Source organism: Brachyistius frenatus, unplaced genomic scaffold, assembly GCF_029030835.1.
Source record: "Brachyistius frenatus isolate BFR_SWC_R1_liver_20210118 unplaced genomic scaffold, ASM2903083v1 Contig_50, whole genome shotgun sequence".
NCBI classification, from domain to species: Eukaryota; Metazoa; Chordata; class Actinopteri; family Embiotocidae; genus Brachyistius; species Brachyistius frenatus.
In genome coordinates this window covers 2,186,881-2,208,253 of record NW_027210649.1, presented here as the reverse complement: position 1 = coordinate 2,208,253, position 21,373 = coordinate 2,186,881, and the positions used below count along the sequence as shown (strand labels likewise).

Here is a 21,373-nt window from a genome sequence, read left to right as displayed (position 1 = left end):
TTGTGTCTTTATATAATAAATGTTGGGTTCAGTTTAGCATAAACCCTGAGGAAAATACATGATGGTATTGTGGATTAGTTTTATTATAATAATATTAATATTATATTCAATAAATTGATCAGAAAATGAATAATAAATTGCTGTGACTAACTGTATTAACAAGTGTTTGCCAGCGTTGACAGAAATGCACTTAAAGTTGTACTGTGTGCTTCATTTCATGAAGCAACTACACTGCATAATGCAGATTTAACATCTTTCAAACAAAATGTCATGCTGCAAACTAAAGTCCCGTTTTACAGTACGTTAAACATGTGCAGTCCTGTTAAATGTGCTGTTGCATTAATTAACAAATCCAAACCAGAGTAAAATATCTCTGTGGCATATTTGTATAATTTCTGCTGCATACTGGGTCACGAGCTGCACTGATTGTATAATCCAAAAGAAACTTAGATTGTGTACAGGGTTGAACAGAACTTTGTTCTTTTCATTGGCACCATAAATCCTTTGAAAAAAAAATAAAATCGAGAATTTTTTTTATTTTTTTTTAACCCTTTTAGGAAGTTATCCTACATACATTTCAAAGCATTTTTTTTCTTTTTCTTAAATATGCCATGGAATGAAAGCAGTGGGGGCTAATTACAGGCATTCTTCACTGAATTAGCGTTCGGTGTGTGGTAAAACTGTGCTCGCCTTTGTCTTGATCCCTAAACTGATCCCTTACTTATTCCCCAATAGGTCAGAGGTCACTTGGTTAATTAAGGGTCCAATCAGTCTTTAGATACGCTCATCTGAGCTTAATGTTTGCACTTTTTGAGGTCCAGCAGCTCTGCCTGGTACCCCTGAGCTTTGTGTGGACTCTGCTAATCTACCCACAGACAGGGGAGCAGGTTAACCCAGCTCAACAGCGCCAAGCTGGAACGGCCTTTTTATTTGAGGGCTTCAGTCAATGAAGAATGTCTGTAAGCTCTCGCCAAAGCAGAGAAATTACTCTAACTTGATGTATTGTACTGGAGGTGAGGGTTTGGGGTGGGGGCGTCCTAAACCTCTCAAAGAGCTGCAGATTATGGAGAGTAAATAATGTTTACGCTGCAGGAGAGGGGTAATGTTTTCAGTGGATATACTGCATTTGTCTTTCACTGCTGGACCATGCCACACACATCCAGGGTGATGAAAGTGTGCCGGAGCAAGTAACCATGAAATCTTCAAATGTGTTGTGGACGGATTTAACTCAACAAAGATTACTCAATAATTCACAGCACATCAGCATTTTTACTTCATCTGAGGTTATACAGTACAATTAAAACTTTTTAATCCTCTTTTCTGTTGAGAGGGCTTATGATTCTTATGATCTACAGCAAACGTTACATGTATAGCAGCTCCATTATCTTTTTGAATGCAGTCACTTTATTTTTGATTACTTGCATGGCAGCCGTTACTAAGGGACTATAGAGCTTTTTTTTTTTTTTAATTTTTATTGTTGCATAAATATTATACTTTTTATCTATAAGATATTCTAAATTTGTAGATTTTAAGTTAAATGCAGAAATATGATTATATATTTGTACAAAGATTCCCTGAAGTGACACATACATATATTTTTAATGGAAAAACTTGTTCCTATGATTTCACAGCAGAAAAAAAAAAGGAAATTCACGACAAAGCCAAAAGCTAACTTAGGGTCTCTGTAAATGAAATGCAAAAAACTCAAATGTATGAAAATATAAATAGATTCCAATGAGCATGTTTCCTTGCGACTAACTCCACAGACACTGAACACCTTCACAACGATTTACAGAGCTAATTTTCCAAGAGAGCACAAAAACTCAAAGCGACTAACTGGTGTTTTGCCAACAACACCGAAACAAAATCCTTAAAATTTGTGTGCAAAACTTTGTAAATCACCATCACAGTTTTATTAACATGACAAATCACCCCCAAAAAAAGGGAAGATGTAGAAGCAAAAACACAAGATATGACCGCAAGATAGCAACAACACAGAAATTCTCCGCCACAGAAAACCACACTCACTTTTACGCAACACAGCCCCGCATACTTTCTACAAATATTTCATCAAGATTACTACCTCTCCGAAAACACATGCAGAAGACAAACAGAAAAAAACTTACCAAACTGCCTCGTTAAAATGAACCCTCAAACGCAACGGTCTCTACTCGTACAGAAAATCGTAACGGTCTCCTGTCCCTCGGACTGCCAGGGAATCAAAGCTATGAAAAGATGTGAATGTAGCTGAGCAAATAGGATTAAAGATGGCTAAATCCAAATGGCTGGAAGCACAGCATGCATTAAAGAGGAATTCTCTCAGGAAAGATAATCCCCATATACGCATTTTAACACACTTCACTCACTCCCGTGTTTTTTTTTTAATTTTTTTTTTTTTTTACACACAGTCATAGTAAAACCACGATTGCCCGACTGTCCACACACGTGAGTCAATAAAATCTTTAAATACAGCTGGAACACTCAGACTGCAGCGATGACACATACAGTACAACTTCTACTTCCAGAGGTGGAAACTTTATACAGACACTGTAATAACCTTAACAGACTGCTAATTATACATGCCGTCTTATTCCCTCTTGTTCCAGTAGAACCATTTCTGCTTACCTTCAGCACCTCCATTGGCACCTGTGCAGCAGGTGGTAAGCTGGCCGGGACACTGACATTGATGGCGGGGGTCTGGGCCGCCGTGGATTGTGGGTACTGGGAGGCCTGCTGTCTCTGCTGCTCCCGCCGCTCCTGCTCCTGAAGCTGTTCCCGCATCAGCTGTTGCCGCAACAGGATGCGTGATGTCATGGCCGAGGAGCTCAGCGGGGGCTTGGAGGAGCTGTACTGGTCCGACGGGCCGCTGCCGAGGGGAGAAAAAAAAAGAAGAAAAAAGGATGGCAGATGAGTGAGCAGAGACGTACAGAGAGAAAAGATCAAGGGCCGATCAGAAAGGTGAGGTGAAGCGGGGCGAAGAAGACGGAGAGTGGTAGCAGAGAGAGGGCAGAGAGGGGTCAGACGGGGAAGGAGAGGTCAAGCATAAGAGATAAGAGGGGAGGAAGATTATCGCAGAAAAGGTAGAGGAGGATGGAGAGAAAGATGGACAGATGGAATACAAAGTCAACATGATGAAGGGAAAGTGGCATAAAGAATGACTGAAGGGACAGAGATCAAAAGGGAAATCTTAGTTGTAGAGCTGCAACAATTCATTAATTGACTAGTTGATTTATGTTGATAGATTTTTCTCAGATTTGATGCTTTGGTCAGAAAATGGTCTGGGAAATTGTGTTGAGCATATTTCAACACTACTATTATGTTTCATAGTTGCATCCCTACCTAATTGCTCTTACAGCTAAATAAATACTAAATCACCTTAGTATCAATGCATCCATCCAAATGTAATTTCAAGAAGGAAAACTATATGATGACTTTGCAGAGCAAAAAAAAGCTGCTGCACCCACGAACCCTTTTTATATTTGCGGATTTAGAAACAACAGAAAGAGGAACATTTTTCACAAAAGACTGCTTCAGTTTTCCCACTCTCTTAAATTTAGATGGCTGCCGCCCAGACAGAGTCCTGCGGTCCTAAAATAGAGAGACTCTGCTGAAGCAGAAGTTGTCGGGATGAAGCCTTCATCGAGTGAGTGATCCTTTTGATAAAACTCAGTAAAACGTCTGGCCAATCCAGCTGTGCAGTAATCGCACTAATTAGCCAGCCGAGTCAAACACAGTCTCGGTCTGCAGCGTGGTCAGTGGGTGTTGAGCCCTCAACATACCATAATTCTCCCCCCCCCAGCACTGCATATAATCTCATTGTCTGCTACCACACCCCACTGAACCCTGCACCAGATAGCACGCAAAACAATATTTTATGAGCAATATATTGAACGTCAAACAAGATAACGTGAGATCTCGAATGGGTCCGTACAGAATGAATCAATTAACAAGGAGATTTAATGACTTAATCACAGACTAAACTTCAGCTTGTTCTTGGAAAGTACTGCAGCGGTTTGGGTCTCTCAATCCGACAGCTACTCCCCCCCTCCTCCCCCCCACAAGCTCCTTTGTACTTCACCCAGTACATAGAATCAGGTTTAGTGTTCGTATGTATAATTCCTTTGTCTGTGTGACTTCGGGCGATTGAGTTTCCTTTCATCCCAAAACTTTCAAACAAAAGTCGCTGGATCTAATGTTAAAACTTTTCATTTCCACGGCCAGAGCTGAAGGATTTACATTTTCTTTTTCTTTCTTTAATCTACTTCACTGTTTGATTTGCAAGACAACAGTATTTCCCTTTATTCCCCTTTTCCAATTAAAATATGGCATTTAAATGTATTTGAACGACAGGCAAAGTTATGTAACAATATTTGATTAAACAAGAGCTGAAAAAAATAAATCAATTATTGCAATAATTTGGATAATCAATGAATCATTTGTCAATTGCATCTGGTCCCAGCTTCTCAAATGTGATTATTTGCTGGGTTTTCTGTGATAGTGAACTGAATATGTTTGGGTTTTGAATTGTAATTGTTGTTTAGGTCGTTCACAAAAGGAAATCTGTAAATGTCATTTTAGGCTGTGGGGTTATTCTAATATCCTTCACAATTTATATTGAATAACTGAGTAAACAGCCAGAAGAACATTCATAGATTTTACAATAATCTATAATTACAGCACTGGATTCAACACTGAAGTGAATGAACTTCATGACCTTTATGATATTTCTTCTTGATTAGTGTAGTCTAATTAAAATGTATTTTCCAATTTAATATGCTGGAAAAACCAATTTCTTGTACTGATAACTGGCACGTTGTCTTTTGATAACACATATTAATTAAACCTACTATTTCCAGCAGCAACATTAAGATGATGCTCACACTATTAATCCATCAATCACTATAATATGTTGTATCTTATTGTGAAATAATGAGAACTTTTACGCCTGGTACCGAAAATATACATTATTTTGATGCAGATGGCGTATAGAATTTTTGGCCACTAGTAGCACCATACAACGTGCACCATAAAAAGTTTTTAATATCGTGCTTGAACACGAGCACAGTGACTCACCAACACACTATTACTTTATGGGAGCAATGTTTTTAGAAACGGGTAAATGAAGTAAAGCTATGGAGATATTATTCCACTCAAAGCTAAGTTAAAGATGCTTTAACTTTGTAGGGGCATCTTCACGTCTGCTGCTCCACAGGTTTTAACCACGAACAAACATCATCGTCACGCTTCTCCCCTCTGAATTATACAGTTGGGAGTTTTAATAGCTTTGGCAGTGACTCTTCTGATTAAAACACCCTCACACCCGTCCAGGCGATCGAGAGTGAAAACACGTTCTTCACCACCTCAAACACAAAAAAAACAACCCGAAGGTGTAGCAGCGCTTCAAGAGAGGACACACCCGTTTGTATCCACCTCACAAGACTCAGAAATACACAGAGACACATCTGCACTGATCCATGGAAACACAATGAGGTTCGCCGTGTTGCTCAGGGACACTTCAGCAGAGGCGATGGAAGGATTGTATAAAAACATCAGTTATATATAAAATCATATCAAATATCAGATCCTTCATTTCAGCCCAAACTGACTGAATCAACACGAACTCCCACACTGCTTGACAACGTTACACTGTATGTAACACTGTCTGCTTCAATGCCTCATTGAAGTTAAACTGTGTTGCATTTAAACCGAAAGAGCGTTCGCAACACCTGAACTATCATGCCGTCCTCAAAAAGCATAAATCCTAACATTTAAACCAGGCAGAAACAAGGTTATACTGACTTTAAAGTCTAAAAAAATGCTTTGCAAAGCCAAAGCCAACAGTAAAAACGCCATTTTGTCCTTTCAATTCATTCAATTCATTCAATTCTGAAGCATTGAAGCAATTTGGTGACCTCACAAAACAAATGCCATGCCGGCAGCTGCACCAGGCTAACATGAGCATGCTACAGTAGCCTGCTCGCAATCAAAATGCTAACATGCAAATCTTAGCGGGTTTAACGTCTATGTGCCTTAGTTTAGCGTTTTAGCATTAGCTTTGGAGGTAATTGGTTCTATTCATCAACAATCTTCATGGCGCGATGAATATCTGCACCAAATTTCATAGAAATTCACCCAAGAGTTGTTGAGATATTTCAGTCTGGAACAAAGTTACATACGTTTTATTTTCTAACATAAATACCTAAGATAAACTTCTTGAATCAAATCCCTTTCATGAGGGGTGTTTTGTTTTTTTTGCAACAAAATTAACCGTAGAATAAATGAATTATAAAAAGCATTGCTCTACGTTCTCTGCTGGACAAAATATGCCAAGCACTGTTTTTAAATGGCCTTAAACATATCCATATTAAACATCTCACATATATTTGGCATTTCTGTGCCCTACTTTCTTTATAACTGTTTGCCAATACATCAGCCCATCAGCTCATAAAATTGTCCACATCTAAGAAGAATTCAGAATAAATTATACAAAGTTTACAACATCTGGGTTTGTAGCTGAAGAGTTTGAGGACACTTCAACAATTACGGGAAATTAATTCCGACACATTACTAACTTTTTAACTGAAATCTATCAAGCCCTGTAGCACCTAATGATTTTATTTAATACATTCTTGATTATCACATTGACTTGTGTGCGTTTGTTTCCATGAATGACCAGAAACTTCCCTTCAAAGCAAAGCTCAACCGCTCTGCCTCCCTTCCCTTTCTGTGTGTGTGTGTGTGTGTGTGTGTGTGTGTGTGTGTGTGTGTGTGTGTGTGTGTGTGTGTGTGTGTGTGTGTGTGTGTGTGTGTGTGTGTGTGTGTGTGTGTGTGTGTGTGTGTGTTTCTTCCTCTTGACTGTTTGGTGGCGTTTTGCCAAACGGACCACTGAAACACATAAAAAGCTCTTTTGTCCTTTTTAACTTTTTCCCCTCTTGTGTGTGTACACACCTCCTCTCCTGTTTGTGTGTATCTCAAATTAAAAAAAAAACAAACAATGGCTGTACAGTCTTGAAGAGCCCCACCCACCCAACTCATGATTCCTCTGATTGTGCTCACTATGCTCGTCCATCACACTCGACCGCTGGTCGAACTGTCAGAGTTGAGCGTTTGACGCAGGATTTAATGACTGAGTGACAGACAGCGGCCAAAACGCGTAATTAAGTAGCTTTGCATCACAACAGAAGTTAAAGTGAGCAGCGATGCTCAGTGGAGCGACAAAAGTTTGATGAGAGTCAAAAACAGCTGTTAAAAAAAAATTAGCAGTAATACAGACTGGAGATGGTCGAAGGCTGCCTCCTACTTTGCCCACCTGATGACCAGCTTGTAGCTAAAGAACAGCTCTGCCTAATGGACACAAATGGTATCACAACAACCTCAGAGAAAAATGAATAGCATTACAAGAAGACAATAATATATTAACTTTCCATCTGTTATATAAAATACAAAAAGCTCTTTAATCTCTTCTGTCAGAAACTTATTATCAAAAATGGGAGGGTTAAGATTTTTCAACTTTACAAGGTACTCAATTATTAATTATGAATCAACGATATTGCAATCAGCTCCATGATTATCTGACAAATTGTGATTCTGATATAGTCAAAACTATTCAGAAATGTGCTCCAGCTATAATCGTATCTCCTTCCCACACGCAGCTCTGTGCATGATGCCCTTCATGTGTACATCAAGTGTTCTACACACAAATCTAACTTCCAAAATCTTGCCTGAATGCACGGCAACAATATCACGGATGCTGAGGCGCCATACTCACAGACAGTCAAAGGAGCGTGGTCTGTACACTTGCACTCCTACGGCCTCCATATTTGTTTGTTTTTTTCCTGAAGGTGCACCACCCGCCCTTGGAGAGCAGTGAAAGTCATGCTGGTGGTGCAGCGCTGAAAGTGTGTCAGAGGGGGGAGGCTCCAGGGCCCGGCCTGGAATCTCCAATCGCCACACAGCGTCCCGGGCAGAGGAGCAGCCCCGTCCGGAGGAACGGCACAGCAGACCACTGGAAACACACTATCCATCAACCCGCTGCTTTAAAACCACACGAATACTGTTTCACTCGGAGACATGTGCCGGCATGTGTTCAGCCTACAACCGCGTCAGATAGTCGCTGTCAGCAAAGCAAAGATCAGCTGCTCGTTCTCATTGTTGTGACTATGCAGTTATTAGACAATTCAACAGGAAAAGAAAATGTTTATTTAGCTTAAAGTCTTCTCCGATCTTAAAATGTCTCATTGTTTCTTTTTTTTTCATGTTTGACCTCCGCTGTGCAGAATGATATACGTGCATCCTGGAGGCTGGAGGTTTCACATCCCTCTACGACCTTCATCTGAGTTTAAAAATATGTACATTTCATCCTTTTGTTACCTCGCATCCGGTGATGGTCCAATTTACACAAATTTGATATGAAAACTTGCAATCAGGAGTTCACATGAATTTCTTCGACAAGTTTAATTAAACAAATTATGAATTTAAAGCAGCTTTTTTTGAATCATGTCTTGAGAGAATCTTCAAGAGGTAAGAAAGAGTTCATGGTTCAGCTTTTTCTGAAAAATTCATACATGGTTTTCATTGGACAGCGACGTTTTGATTATTTAAAATTTGTATGTTTAATTCAAGCCTCACAAGCTCCCGAGGCTGAGAAACTTCTTCCAGCATTCGGCTGATTAAGTTCTTTCAAATCAAAATTACATTTCCAAGCAGCAGTGTTTATACAGATGCACGATAGGCTGCATGATAGGCTCACCTGAAACAAGGTGACACATTGTGTGAAAGTTTGCTTTGGTTCAAATATGTTCAAAATAAGTTGACCTGTCTCTGAGCATTATAACCAGAATTATGCCCAAAGGAAACAACCACTGAAATCCTCACATAAAATGTCCTTTACTTTTTCTTTTTTTGTTCCCACTAGGGGCTGCATATATCATTCCTCTTAGTTCAGCACTTTCTCCGGCATCATGCTGTTTCTTAACGGGGTAAAAAGGGTGGAATTTTAGGAGACAATGACTTGTGATTGCTCACATGCTACGAAGGTATCGCAGAGCAAGAGCCGCGAGGAAGGACGAGCAGGCAGAGCTCTCTTGTTGGGCGACAGAAAGGAAACGGCAACTGCTATAAAACGCTGTCCTGCAAACTGCTGATGAAATGATCCGGTCTCCTTTCCTCTGTCTCGACCAAACTGCAGGCGCTGCCCTCCGAGCAGACTTCGCAGCCTCTCGGCTGGGACACAACTCGGTGGTAATGACCCTACGCGACGGTACGCTGATCTACGTGTACTCCCCCCTCGCTGAACCAAAAACACCCCAGGTAGCTGCAGCTGCCGTCATCCCCCGCAGTCAGTCGCTGGCAGGCAAATCAGTGATAATGGGAATCATCTGTATGCCTGTCTCGACCATCAATTATGTAAGCTTTTGTCCTCGGGGGGGGGGGGGACGCGGGAAAACATCTTGACACAAAGTTTTTGAACAAACAAACGGGTGAGACAGCGAGAAAAACAACTGCACAAACAATTCTAATCAGGTAAACAGCCGTACCATGTAAACAACAAGATAGAAACTCTATTTACCAGCGCATGTTACTGCACAATGCACAATACAATGGGAGGTTGAAAAACACCTGAGCAACAGCAAACAGAAGAAACGCAGATGATTGTTTCAAATATATTGTAAAATTTACAAGGGATGTAACAATATATATACTGTAATGTCCCGCAGCTAAAGACAAGACACTTGATCAATCATTTAGTCAGCTGATAAAAATGATCCTTTGTCATTTCGGAGTTCTCTATTATGAAGATTTGCCGTTTCTTCTTTGTCTTAAGTGATAATTAGTTGAATATTTTGGGGTTTTTGATCCTTCGTGAGGCAAAACAAAACGTCTGAAGTTTTCCCATTCTTCTCTAAAGGATGATTCGGGTAAAAAAAAAAAAAAAAAAAAAAAAAAGCCCTTTTCTCAAAGCTGCTATAGTCGATGAAATCCTTTCTGACACAGACCTACAGAACAATCCTCTTTTTCTTAAAAGAGCTGTGTATAGCTGGTTCACACTCTCAAATGTGTAAAGCCAGATTGACACGGCCCCTAAAGAGATTCATGGCTTCAGACGCCAGAGCACAACAAAACAGGGTAAGCTGTTAAGGCATCCGAAGAGATAATCACGTTCTCTGCGTGGTATTTCCAGGAAGCCCGGACCTGTTGGGATAACTTAAACTTGCCGGGTGTTATTTCTGTAATTAGGTTCTCTGCCCTTCATAATTTCCTTCACTTGTTTTCAGAAGGACGGAGTGCTCTAGGGTAGCTCCCTCTCGTCTTCCTTTGTGCTTTAACAAGGAGAACCATCCCAAGGACAGCCGGGAAGGGGGGGGGTTTAAAAACACTCTCCTCCAGCGGGGTGAATAAGTGCATCAGGTTTTCAAGTTCATACAAATAATGATGTTATACAAACACAACAGAGCAGCTTTTTCTGTAACGCTTAAGGAGGGTATGTCCTCAGCTGTCCTTGAAGGTGACAATAACAGACAATCAACACATTCTCACGTCGTAGAGGAACCGTGGTGATGATTCATAGCTGCAAAATATCACTCAGTCCCCGTTTTTTGGGGTTTTTTTTTTACACACAAACATGAAAAGATGTGTCAAATTGTGTGTTTCTACATCTTAAGTGAACATTTTTTTTAATCTTTAATAGTTTTATAGAGTAGTATTTTTACTTTCCAGCCGTTTAACAGTGGAGGATGTGTATTCCCACAAACAATATTTTAGAGCTGAAATACCTGATTAGTCACTTGTTTTTTTTTTTTTTTTTTTTAAAGAAACATGTCAAACATTTAATGGTACCAGCTTCTCTTTTGAGACGGTTTGCAGCTTTTCTCTGTCATCCTAATATGTTTTACAATTCTGACATTTCATTGGACAAAGAATGAATTGAGGAAATATTCAGCAGATAAAATTGTAAGGAACATATTTTTTTTGTTGCAGCCCTCAGGCATTATTATAAATCTACAGTTTATTTTTTAACAGTGTGGCTGAGTTACACACTGAAAGATCCGGGACAGTGACCAGCTCTGCAGGAAGTGATGTTTTCTCAGTGTTGTTGCAGTTCCTGCTGGTCACCAAAAGAGGCAGACAAAGATCACAAGTCAGTAGTATTGAAGCTAAGAATGCAAAACAATGAAACAAAATCCACCGTTTGTGGATTTTGAAGATCTTCCAGTTTAAAAATAAAAAGCAGACATGTGCTTTAAAGATTCACAGACGAGGTCAAGATGCTGTAAGCGATCACGACTGCAGGACAAGTCGTTCTGACGATATTTTACTTTGACCACGACACCTGTCTGTGTCATTTAGACCCCTCTGTCTTTCACGGATGAAACTGTTCGGCCTCTCTGACATCTCCTGCAGGAGCAAGCTGCTCCCAACACCAACTTTCATAACACTCAACCTCTGACTCGGCTCTCTGTCCCTTCAGATGCTTCGACTTTCGACATACTTATTCAAAATTTTTGTTTTTATTTCATTTACAATTTTATAAAGACTAATCTGATTTTTCTTCATGTTAAATTGAAAAATATTTAGACAAAGCTCTAGCATGGGACTTTGCATTTACGTACATGGCATTAAACATTCTTTGTTTTATACAGTGTTATTGGTATTAAACACAAAATAGTTATTGTAGTAAAATGTGTTTTATGTAGCGCAAAGTAAAAAGTCTCAGAAGACATTTGACATGTCTGATAATGCCATCAACATATGAGAGCGTTATACGTGGGGCTGGCGATATATCAATATTTTATTGTATTGTGATATAAAAAGATATCATCTTTTTTTTGGGACGTCATAATATCATGTGGCATAATTCTTGTATTAACCTGGTTTTTAAAATTGTATCACAGTAAAGTGATGTAATTCTTTGAATTTACCAGACTGTTCAAGCTGTCCTATTATTTATTTATTATATCCAAGTTATTTATTTATCAAAAAATGTCATTCTTTTAATATTTTGTGAACGCACCAACTCATCCCTATGATATTGCTGCAATATTGCTATCAAAGTATTTTTCTCAAAAATGTTGTGATACTTCATTTTTTCCATATTTCCCAGCTGTAATTGTAGATTTAATCTGATATAATGTGTTTGATACGTAGATGCAATATAGAGCTGCAACGATTAGTCAATTTGCTGATCAACAGAAAATTAAAAGCCAACTGCTTTAATAATTAATTAATCGTTCAGTCATTTTTTAAATTTTTATTTTTTTATGAAAATGCAAAAATTCTCTGATTCTAGCATCTGCAGTGTGGATATATCTCAGCCCTGGTTGTGACAAAACAAGACATTTTAAGCACCTTGTGCTTTCAGAAACGACATTTTTCACAGATTTCTGACATTTTAAAGAGTAAACAACTAACCAATTAATCGAGAAAATTCTCAACAGCTCAATCGATAATAAAAAATAATTGTCATTTTAACAATTTTATTTATTTAGTTTATTTAATACTGTACCGCCTACAATTGCTTTTCTCTTATCGTGTTTCTTAAACCCTAATAGGCCGAGGACACTTGAATATTCTTTTATTCATATAGATTTGTCAGAATCATTTCGTAAAATACTCAAGTTTTTGTCAATAGTTACCCTCAGCATTAGAAAGCATAACTTTAGCTTTAAGACTTTCAGCTTCAGTTGGATCGGGGGTGCAAAACACCAACAGTTTCAGATATAACACATCCACCGCTAAATTTATACAGCTTATTTACACTGCATAGAAGACTAGTTTCACCGCCTGTCTCACATCTATATTAGGCCCAAAAAGTCTGGCACGCCGTCTGCGGCGTCTGTGTGCTCTGTCAAACTGATACGGAGAAAGCAAAGAAAAACAAAAAGATCTGTGAAGGCGAAGATGACATTTTGTCGCACTAAAGATTTCAAATTTAGAAACAAGACATCAGACGAGTCAGCAATCAATCACACTAATTATATTCATTTTGCACAATAATGTCTTGCAACACAGTCATCGTGACTATTATTATGCTGGGTCATCCTCATGTGATGGGAAGAGGAAGTGGGATACCTTCAATTGAAATAACTGTTCAGACAACTTCACATATTTAGGAGGAAATTACATTAAGTAAAACAATCTGTGATTCTCCAGAACCAGCGCTGGTTCTTCAGCTGTACTGGGACAGACTGCTGCTGCTGATCTGCCAGCGACAACACAACACGGCTCAGATTCAACACAGAAATGTGTAACAGTGTAATGACATTTCACTAATGCAGAAAATGAAGAAATTAGTTTAAAAAAAAAAAAATGCAGGACTGGGTTATAGGTTAGGACTGTCCAAGATGTCCGTTCCTCTCACTAAATAGTGTTTTTGGTTGAATTTAGAGACAAACTACAAATCTACGACAAAATATCAAGAATCGGAGGACAGCTAATGAAAATATCGGGAGCTGAGCAATGTGTCTGCAACCAGAGCTCTGTCTGAGCACAGTGGCGCACTGTCCTCTGTATGTCTCGCCCTGACAATGAGGCCATGTATGACTACGTCTAAACTACGTAGCAAAGAGGTGTAGACACAAAATACAGGCAGTCAGACGCCACTCTGGTAATAGATGTATCGACATCATCATCTTTGTCACCACAGAGGCCAAGAGGTCAGTTTCACAACCTCCCAGTTATATCACAACTCAAAAGTGTTTCATTATGTCTTAAAATCACCTGCATAAGAGTCATGTTACTTTATCATAACTTCAAAATAAAAGTGTGTTGTTTTTCTTAGGCTGGACCTCCTCGGTCAAGTCAACATATCAGTGTCTCTTTTTCTTAAAGGAGCAGTTCAGCATTTTCTGCTTCGCTTACTTGCTGTTAGTTGGATGAGAAGTTTAATGCTATGCTTTTAAAATGGAGATAAAATTACGGGAAGGTCAGTTAAGCTTACACTAAAAAAAAGTATTTGTTGAATGAACGCGAATTAATCCGGCCACATATTTCCATCTAATCAAGTCAAGCACAAGTAGTCTGTCTGGATTATGTTATATGAATATGACATACTTTTAAAAATTAAAAAAAAAAAAAAACATAAACACGATATATTCCTATGAAGCCAACATATTTTCAGTTAGCTAATCAAACAGGAGCCTTAGCTTAGCACATGTGTGTAAGCCTTGCTTGGTCCTAATGTCAAAATAAATCCATCTCCTGAAATCTCAAAAGTACATTATACATCGTTTGTAGTGTAAAATTGACATACAACAGAAAATCCAGGTAGTCACAGCGACTAACCAAGAAATAGTCGGAAACACAAGCCCCATGAAACCAAGTCATTTTAACTCTTCAAAATAAAAAATAAAAAGCTCAATACAGTGTGTTAATTTATGAGGTTCAGGAGTGCTGGTAGGTGGACAGAAAAATGCCAGCTGTTTCTGCTTGTTTCCAGTTTATATACTAAGCTAGTGTAACTACCTCCTGGCTTTCACTACATGTTCTGTTCTAATTCTCCTTCAGATAACAAATAAGAGCATGCTCCAAAGTTTTACAATATTCCCAGTCAATTCCTTGCATTGACAGCGTCTGAATATCTTAAACAGACATGTAACACATCCCACTCACTGTGCACTACTTCCAGAAAAAAAAGGGTGGAAGGTCAAATCAGACCACACAGACCTGACTCAGCTTCGTGTTGATTGCTTGGAGAGGCCTCAATGTGCCAAAGCTGGAAATAACTTTCGAATAAGTCAGTGCTGCAGTGTGTGTGTGTGTGTGTGTGTGTTTTTCTTCGTGTCCTAAGACGCCACAGGAACTATTCACTTTTGCTACCTCATAAAAGTTTTGCTTTGTCAGGGTTTGGAGCGTCTTTCTCCGGCGACGACATCATGCACATCAGTTTGCCAACTCCTAATATAATTTACAGGAGGGCCAACAGTTTGGTCTGTTTAATCTAAAGGAGCTCTCTTTTGTGGCTGATATATGTCACTGGTGCACTAAATATGAACTTTCAGAACAAGAAGCTCCACTCTTCCACAATGACAGCAGATTTTAGGGCCTCAGCTGACTGAACTTAAAAACTAATACATCATTATTAGACAAAACAAAGCTCTTATTGTTACCCTATAGATTGCAATGCCGCGACACGTGTTTGTCCGTGCATTTTGCCATGCAGAGACACTTGTTTAAGGCAGTTCTTCAGGGATTTGAAGTGGAATCCAATTCAAAGCAGCCCACCACTCTTGCTTTAAGACTAAATCAACCGTCGACACCAGTGAGGCTGAGCAGCATCTCACTAAAACCCACAAGTGTCTGCTCCACTACAAGCTAATATTTGAAGTTGATGTTGACAAGACAACACCCAAGTGTTGCATAACTTCATGCCAGCAGGATAACCCTAAGGAATGAGGAGTCGAGAGCCAGCCCAGAGCCCAAGCACCGGGACCGGCTCCGGTAACGTCACCTGGGGACGCCTCGCACATGCACGGACACCCGGACAACACTCAAAAGTCTGCAGGGTAATTAGCACCTAAACACCAAAACCGCTGCAGCGTGGGAAATAACTGTCCACAGCCATACAACTGACCTGTTTTTCAAGGGCTGACTCTTCAGTTCGTAATACGTTTTAGGCTCCTCTTGGAAATCCTCTCCAACCTCGAAGTCGGGAACTATTCCCGATTCGGACTGCATGCTTGCAGATGTCAACTTTAGGAAGCGTTAAACCCTTAAAAAACACACACACGGACGATATTAGTGCCGCCGTACTTCGCTCGGCACCAACCAACTGTCAACGCAAGCCGCCTCCGTTCAGGACCCGGAGCTCTGTAGTCCTCCACAGCGGCGAGCACAGCGCGGACAACCCGGCTGCAGGCGACGCGGGAACTACAAGGACCGGGATGCACTCCGGCTGTCAATGTCAGCATGGTTGTGATTGGCTGTAACATCCGAAGGGATTTTACACAGCCCTGGTTGTCCACACGGTGAAGTGTCAAAGTTTCATTTCAAGTTTAATTTATATGATCAATTACGTTTAAATTATGAACGGCTGCTACTGTAACCTGAGGTCTTGGTATTATCATTTGAATGCACCCGAGTTTACCAAAATAAGAGACTTATATTAATAAACATTCATGTCAGCATTTTAATATGATATCTGAATTAAAGTAAATGATCCCCCGACCTGAAAGTGCAGCCTACGTGACTCTGATGAGCTGTTTCACTGTGAGAAAGCACAATTAGCATGATTGCATGAGAAAACAAAATCAATAGAGGGTCAGTTGTTGTAATTATAATGCTCAGAGGATCAAAGTGCCCGAGCAAATATACATGCAGTGACCTTGAAAAACCGCTACATGCTAAAAGTATGAATCAGCCACCGGTGATGTCATGTTAAGTCATTAAAGGGGTTGAACATGACATCATGAGGACAAACTGAGGAGAGACTGCAGCTTTTTGAAGGATGTTGCCTACAGCGGTGCATCACAAACAAAAGGTGCACTTTTGCATTGAAACAGCATAACATCATTCAAGAAACCAAACACGAGGAGCACTCATTCGATTTTTGATAATTCGCCACTTAAATCTTGCAGTTCAATCTGTAAATAATGAAATCATGCAGGTATTGCACCCAAATTGAAACAAACCTGGAGACTCCGTCAACCCTCATGCCTCTGTTTCTCCGTTTCCTGAGCAGACAGACTGACCTGACTTCTCTCCTCCTCAGTCTTTTACACACTGTTCTCTCCACACCAAGTTTGGCCACCTAGGTTGGACTCCCATCTACCACTTGGGGGCAGTATAGAGCTAAGAAAGCCAGCGCCTGGAGCCCACGGGGGGCAACATCCTATAACAAAATGGAAATTGAGTGGAAGTTCAATATTTGCATTCGCCTCATCCTGCTGAACTGGTTTAAAGTCTGTATTTTAACAATGCAAATAGTATGCAAATGTGCTTCTGCTGGAAAGCGCAGACGTAAAAACTAAAAGGCCTTCAATGATGGGATGATAGCTGATAACTAGAATGAGAAACATGATCCGAATTATTCTGTATTTTTGCTATTGCTCGGAGACATAAGAAAAGAAAACTCATTTACAGTCAGAGTAGGAGACTTGATGCAGGAGCTGCAGGGTTTCACGTTCAGTTAAAGAAGACAGAGACAGACACACAATGGACGAGACACACACACACATTATTCTGGGTGTTGTAGTTGAGTGAATAGAGGCAATGATTACCCAGAGCCCCCCAGCTGTGGGAGGCCCCCAGAGTTTGTAGACTACAATGCCCTTTGTAATTCCTCCAGTGGGTCTAGCGCATAAATATTTGATGCTTAAGTTCCGTTTGTTCTGTCTTTGAGACCCAATCTTGTTGGAAAACCTACGAGAATATTATCCTGGTTCTGAATATGATTTTTTTTTTCTCAGAGGCAAACTGAAACAAGCCGAAATAAATTACTGAAAATCACTTGCTCAAAACTGACCCAATTCCATCAATTTAGTGCCACTGAAATTATGGTATAACTTTACCCGCAGATAGAAAACTGTTATTTTTCTTTTCACCAATCAAAACCAAGACAGTGGCTTGTTTCGTCCATGTGTCCATGTTATTGTTCCATAAACTTTGGGAGGAGATGAGATGGAACTAAATATATCTACTCATGCGCCTCATTTAAGTACACTTATTACTTGAGTATTTCCGTTTAATGCAGCTTCATGCTTCTACTTCACTATAGTTTGGAGGGCATTGGTATAGTTTTCGAGATATTGTACTTTTTACTGCGCTACATTTAACTAAAAGCACAGCGATGCTGAAGAACAAGACAGACCATGAGATAAACTTTTGAAATGTATTGCTTTTTAAGACCTAAATACCCAACATTTTACAATCTGTTAAAGGCCTAACCAGCTAAAATATTAAAAGGCTGCTTTCACATTATGCTGCATGAACATGCATTACTAATAACAATAAGTTATTTTACATTTGAGATATTAAGTACATTTAGCTTCCTTTACTTTTGTTTTCAGTCACAGCTTCAACATGGAAGACGTCCATGTAGAAGTTGGCCACAGAAAGAAGTCGTCTTTACACTGCAGTCAAAACAAGATCCTGGAATATGAGCCAAAGGAGTCCGGTTGCTCCAGGACACCGTGAACATGTTGAATGTCATCTACTGGTGAATACAGATGTCGCTGCAAAGAAGCTACAACGGTTCACACACAACCCTACAGCACAGAAAATCCACACAGTCACCAGCGTTTACAAGTGAACACTCAAGATTAGTGTCACTCATTCGGTATCTGACCAAATGCGACACAGGATCACGAGTTATGGCGCCGAAAAAAGGTCGGAGAAGTGTCTTTGCAGAACATTTTGATGTCACAGTGAAATTGACCTTTGACCTATTAAATATTAACGCGAAATGTTGTCATAGTGAGTATGCGTAGTCTTGTTATGACCCAAAAAGTGTTTTGTGAGGCCACAGGTGACCATGACCTTTGACCCCCTGACCAGAATATTCTAATCAAGTTCATCCTTGAGTCCACTGTTTTTGAGATATCACGAGAACGTGACGGACGGAATGATGGACCCCGAGGTCACAGTGACCTTGAACTTTTTACACCAAGAATCGAAGTAGGTCATCCTTGCCATATTTAAAGACATTCCCCAGTGGTGTTTGTAAGATATTGCGTTCATGAGCGTGGGACGTACAGACAACCTAAATACATAAAGCTCTCGCCGATGCGGAGTTATAAAAACCTTTTCCCAGAAAATAGATCCCATTATAACAAATGAACTGCCATAACAGACAATCGATTGATCCATATACTTGAAGTGAATACGCCCGTTGCACTCTTGTCCTTCTGTGTTTGCGTACTTGGGTATAGGAAGGTTTAAATTACCAGTGACTTTAATTTTTCTTACTACTGCAACTGTAATACAAACATAGATTTCTCAGTGTTAGCTAAAACAGTGATATACATGATGTGTTTGCTGTTAGTTCAAATGTAAGCTAAAGATTTTCAGTCGATGATCTTCGGCTTCCGTTGTTGGTATGGGTGCTGTGGGTGTATTTCCATAAAGCATCTGCCAACCAACATTTGACTGTGCTTAAGACAAGACAAATGCTAATTGCACGTACGGGCAATGGTGTATGAAAAATACATGTACACATCCAAAATGAAGCGGATATTGGATTTTTATTGTGCAAAACAATGAAGACCGATGATGACTTAGAGAGTACTTTCTTTGGATTTATTACCCGCATTGCAAAGTCTTATTGTCTTATACAGTAAATGTTTACATTGCTGGTTTTGGTAAAAGATTGACATGCCAGTTGTTAAAAAAAAAAAAAAAGAAGCCGTCTTGGAAAGTGTCCCAGTTCCCGTAATCAATTAATATTACAGCTTGCCATTGAAGACAGAATTTAATTCCTAATGAGGGTAACGAGGGTAATGAGGGAACCCTACTCTTTTGTTTATGTGAGCATTTTTTCCTGTAAGGAGGAGACTCGCTGGACAGATGGTTTTGGGGGATCTTAATGAGATTGTTATTCATGTCTAATGTCAGAAATCCCAGAGCAAGGAGGGAGGGGCGGGGGAGTAAGGGGGTGTGTGTGTCTCGCTCTGCTGGAAGGCTACAGCATTTACTGCAGACTGTAATGATACGAGAGGTCCAGTTTATTTCAATGTTAAACTATCCCGATATCTATTCATGGAACAAAAATTTGATGTTATTTTGGGACTAGTATGAGACTGGTGTGTGTGTGTGTGTGTGTGTGTGTGTGTGTGTGTGTGTGTGTGTGTGTGTGTGTGTGTGTGTGTGTGTGTGTGTGTGTGTGTGTGTGTGTGTGTGTGTGTGTGTGTGTCTCTTTTGGAAAATTACCAGCTGAGCAGGAGTAAAGACAGCGATGAATATTTCAGGAGTGCCATCACTCCTCAGCCGGAGTGAATATCACATGTGAAACACACACCAGTAATCTGGTTCAACTGTTCTCCGAGTTTTGTATTGCACATGTCAGAGATGTTAACTGATGTGTAAAGTGACATTAACGTACAGTTGGTTTGATAACATAACAAGAAGCACCGAACTGGTTCTTATATTTGCTCAACATTAAACTTCTGCACAACACGTGAAGCCAGCATTTACCTTTAAAAAAACAGATAAATGACCTTTTGTTGTTTTTAGTGATTGAACATACAAATTTTCTTCTGTAAATAGTGCTGCATGTTGACTTTGATCCTCATTTTAATGAACGACAACTTTGTTCTACAGGTTGTGAACTTGTTCCAGGTCATGCGTTAAATAATATTTGCCATGGCAGCATCAGAGTTGATCAGCGAATAGTCTTTGCTTGCAGCAGATGTTGAATAACACTGTCATAAAATCAAATATGTTTGAACTGTTGTTTTAATCAGCAGCTCATGTTTTTTCATCATTTGGAGCTGTTCGTTGCCACTAATCACTGTATACGTGTGTAAATCTGACTACTTTAGTATTTAGCATCATTTCCTGGCCTAAAAGATACACGATGTCTTAATAAATATTTAAAAAGAAGTCAAACTGGGGTATATGAACATCTAAAGGTAGCTTTAGATATTAAACAAGGCGAGTGAGGAGGGGGTAAAACATTATGTATCTATTGGTATCGTCTGTAATACTTCACATTTCATGTAAATCTACTTAAAAGTTTTAATAACAACTAAATTGTTGAAATAAAGACTTGTAAACTTTGATATGTGTATATCTTCAAATCTAATTTGTGGTATCATTATATTATAGTTTATAGTAACTTTATTTACTTGTAAGTTATAGGCTATATCTGGTTTTGTTGTAATTTTACTGGCTTGTGTATAATGTGTATATTTTCTCATGTTGTGTAAGTGTAAACATTGGCTGATTATACTGCTGCCTATGGATATTTTGGATTTGGACCTCAAGAGGCAGTTGTTGCCAAGGTAACGACCAATGACGATCCGAATAAAGTCACAAACTGATATCATATGATACAATGAGGCTGATATAAACTCACTATTGAGTAAGGTAGACAATACACCCCATTTATTCACATTGGGGGCAAATATACCAAAATTGAATCGGGAACAAACAGGCTTCTTTTCTTTATTGCCTGAGGCCAAATAAACGTTTTTATGGGACTCAATTTTAATATCGTACACAAATAAATGTCATAACGGTTTAAATCATAGTAATTAAGGGACGGAGCAGAAACCCAGCCTTCAAGCTATCCCACTTCATTATTATGGGGATCCACCAGTGTGAACCAGGCCGGCCGGCAGCTGCTGGATGAGGGAGGGAGGGAGGGAGGGAGGGCACGAGGGAGGGAGGGAGGGAGGAGATGCAGGGCTTGTTCACATAATAGCCGGCGGGTGAAGGCGTG

The 21,373-nt window shown here is 39.6% G+C and overlaps 1 protein-coding gene across 3 annotated transcripts in view; it reads right to left on the bottom strand.

The window, feature by feature from the left end:
* mitfb (melanocyte inducing transcription factor b) overlaps positions 1-15,737 on the bottom strand; it is a 30,847-nt gene extending 15,110 nt beyond the window's left edge. For all 3 annotated transcript variants that reach the window (XM_069704391.1, XM_069704392.1, XM_069704393.1), the window contains exons 1-2: positions 15,569-15,737; positions 2,626-2,866 (exon numbers count right to left, since the gene is read on the bottom strand). In XM_069704391.1, the coding sequence (XP_069560492.1) occupies positions 2,626-2,866; positions 15,569-15,672 (345 nt within the window). In that variant the 5' untranslated portion in view covers positions 15,673-15,737. The remainder of the gene's footprint in view (positions 1-2,625; positions 2,867-15,568) is intronic.
* Between the last annotated feature and the right edge of the window lie 5,636 nt (positions 15,738-21,373).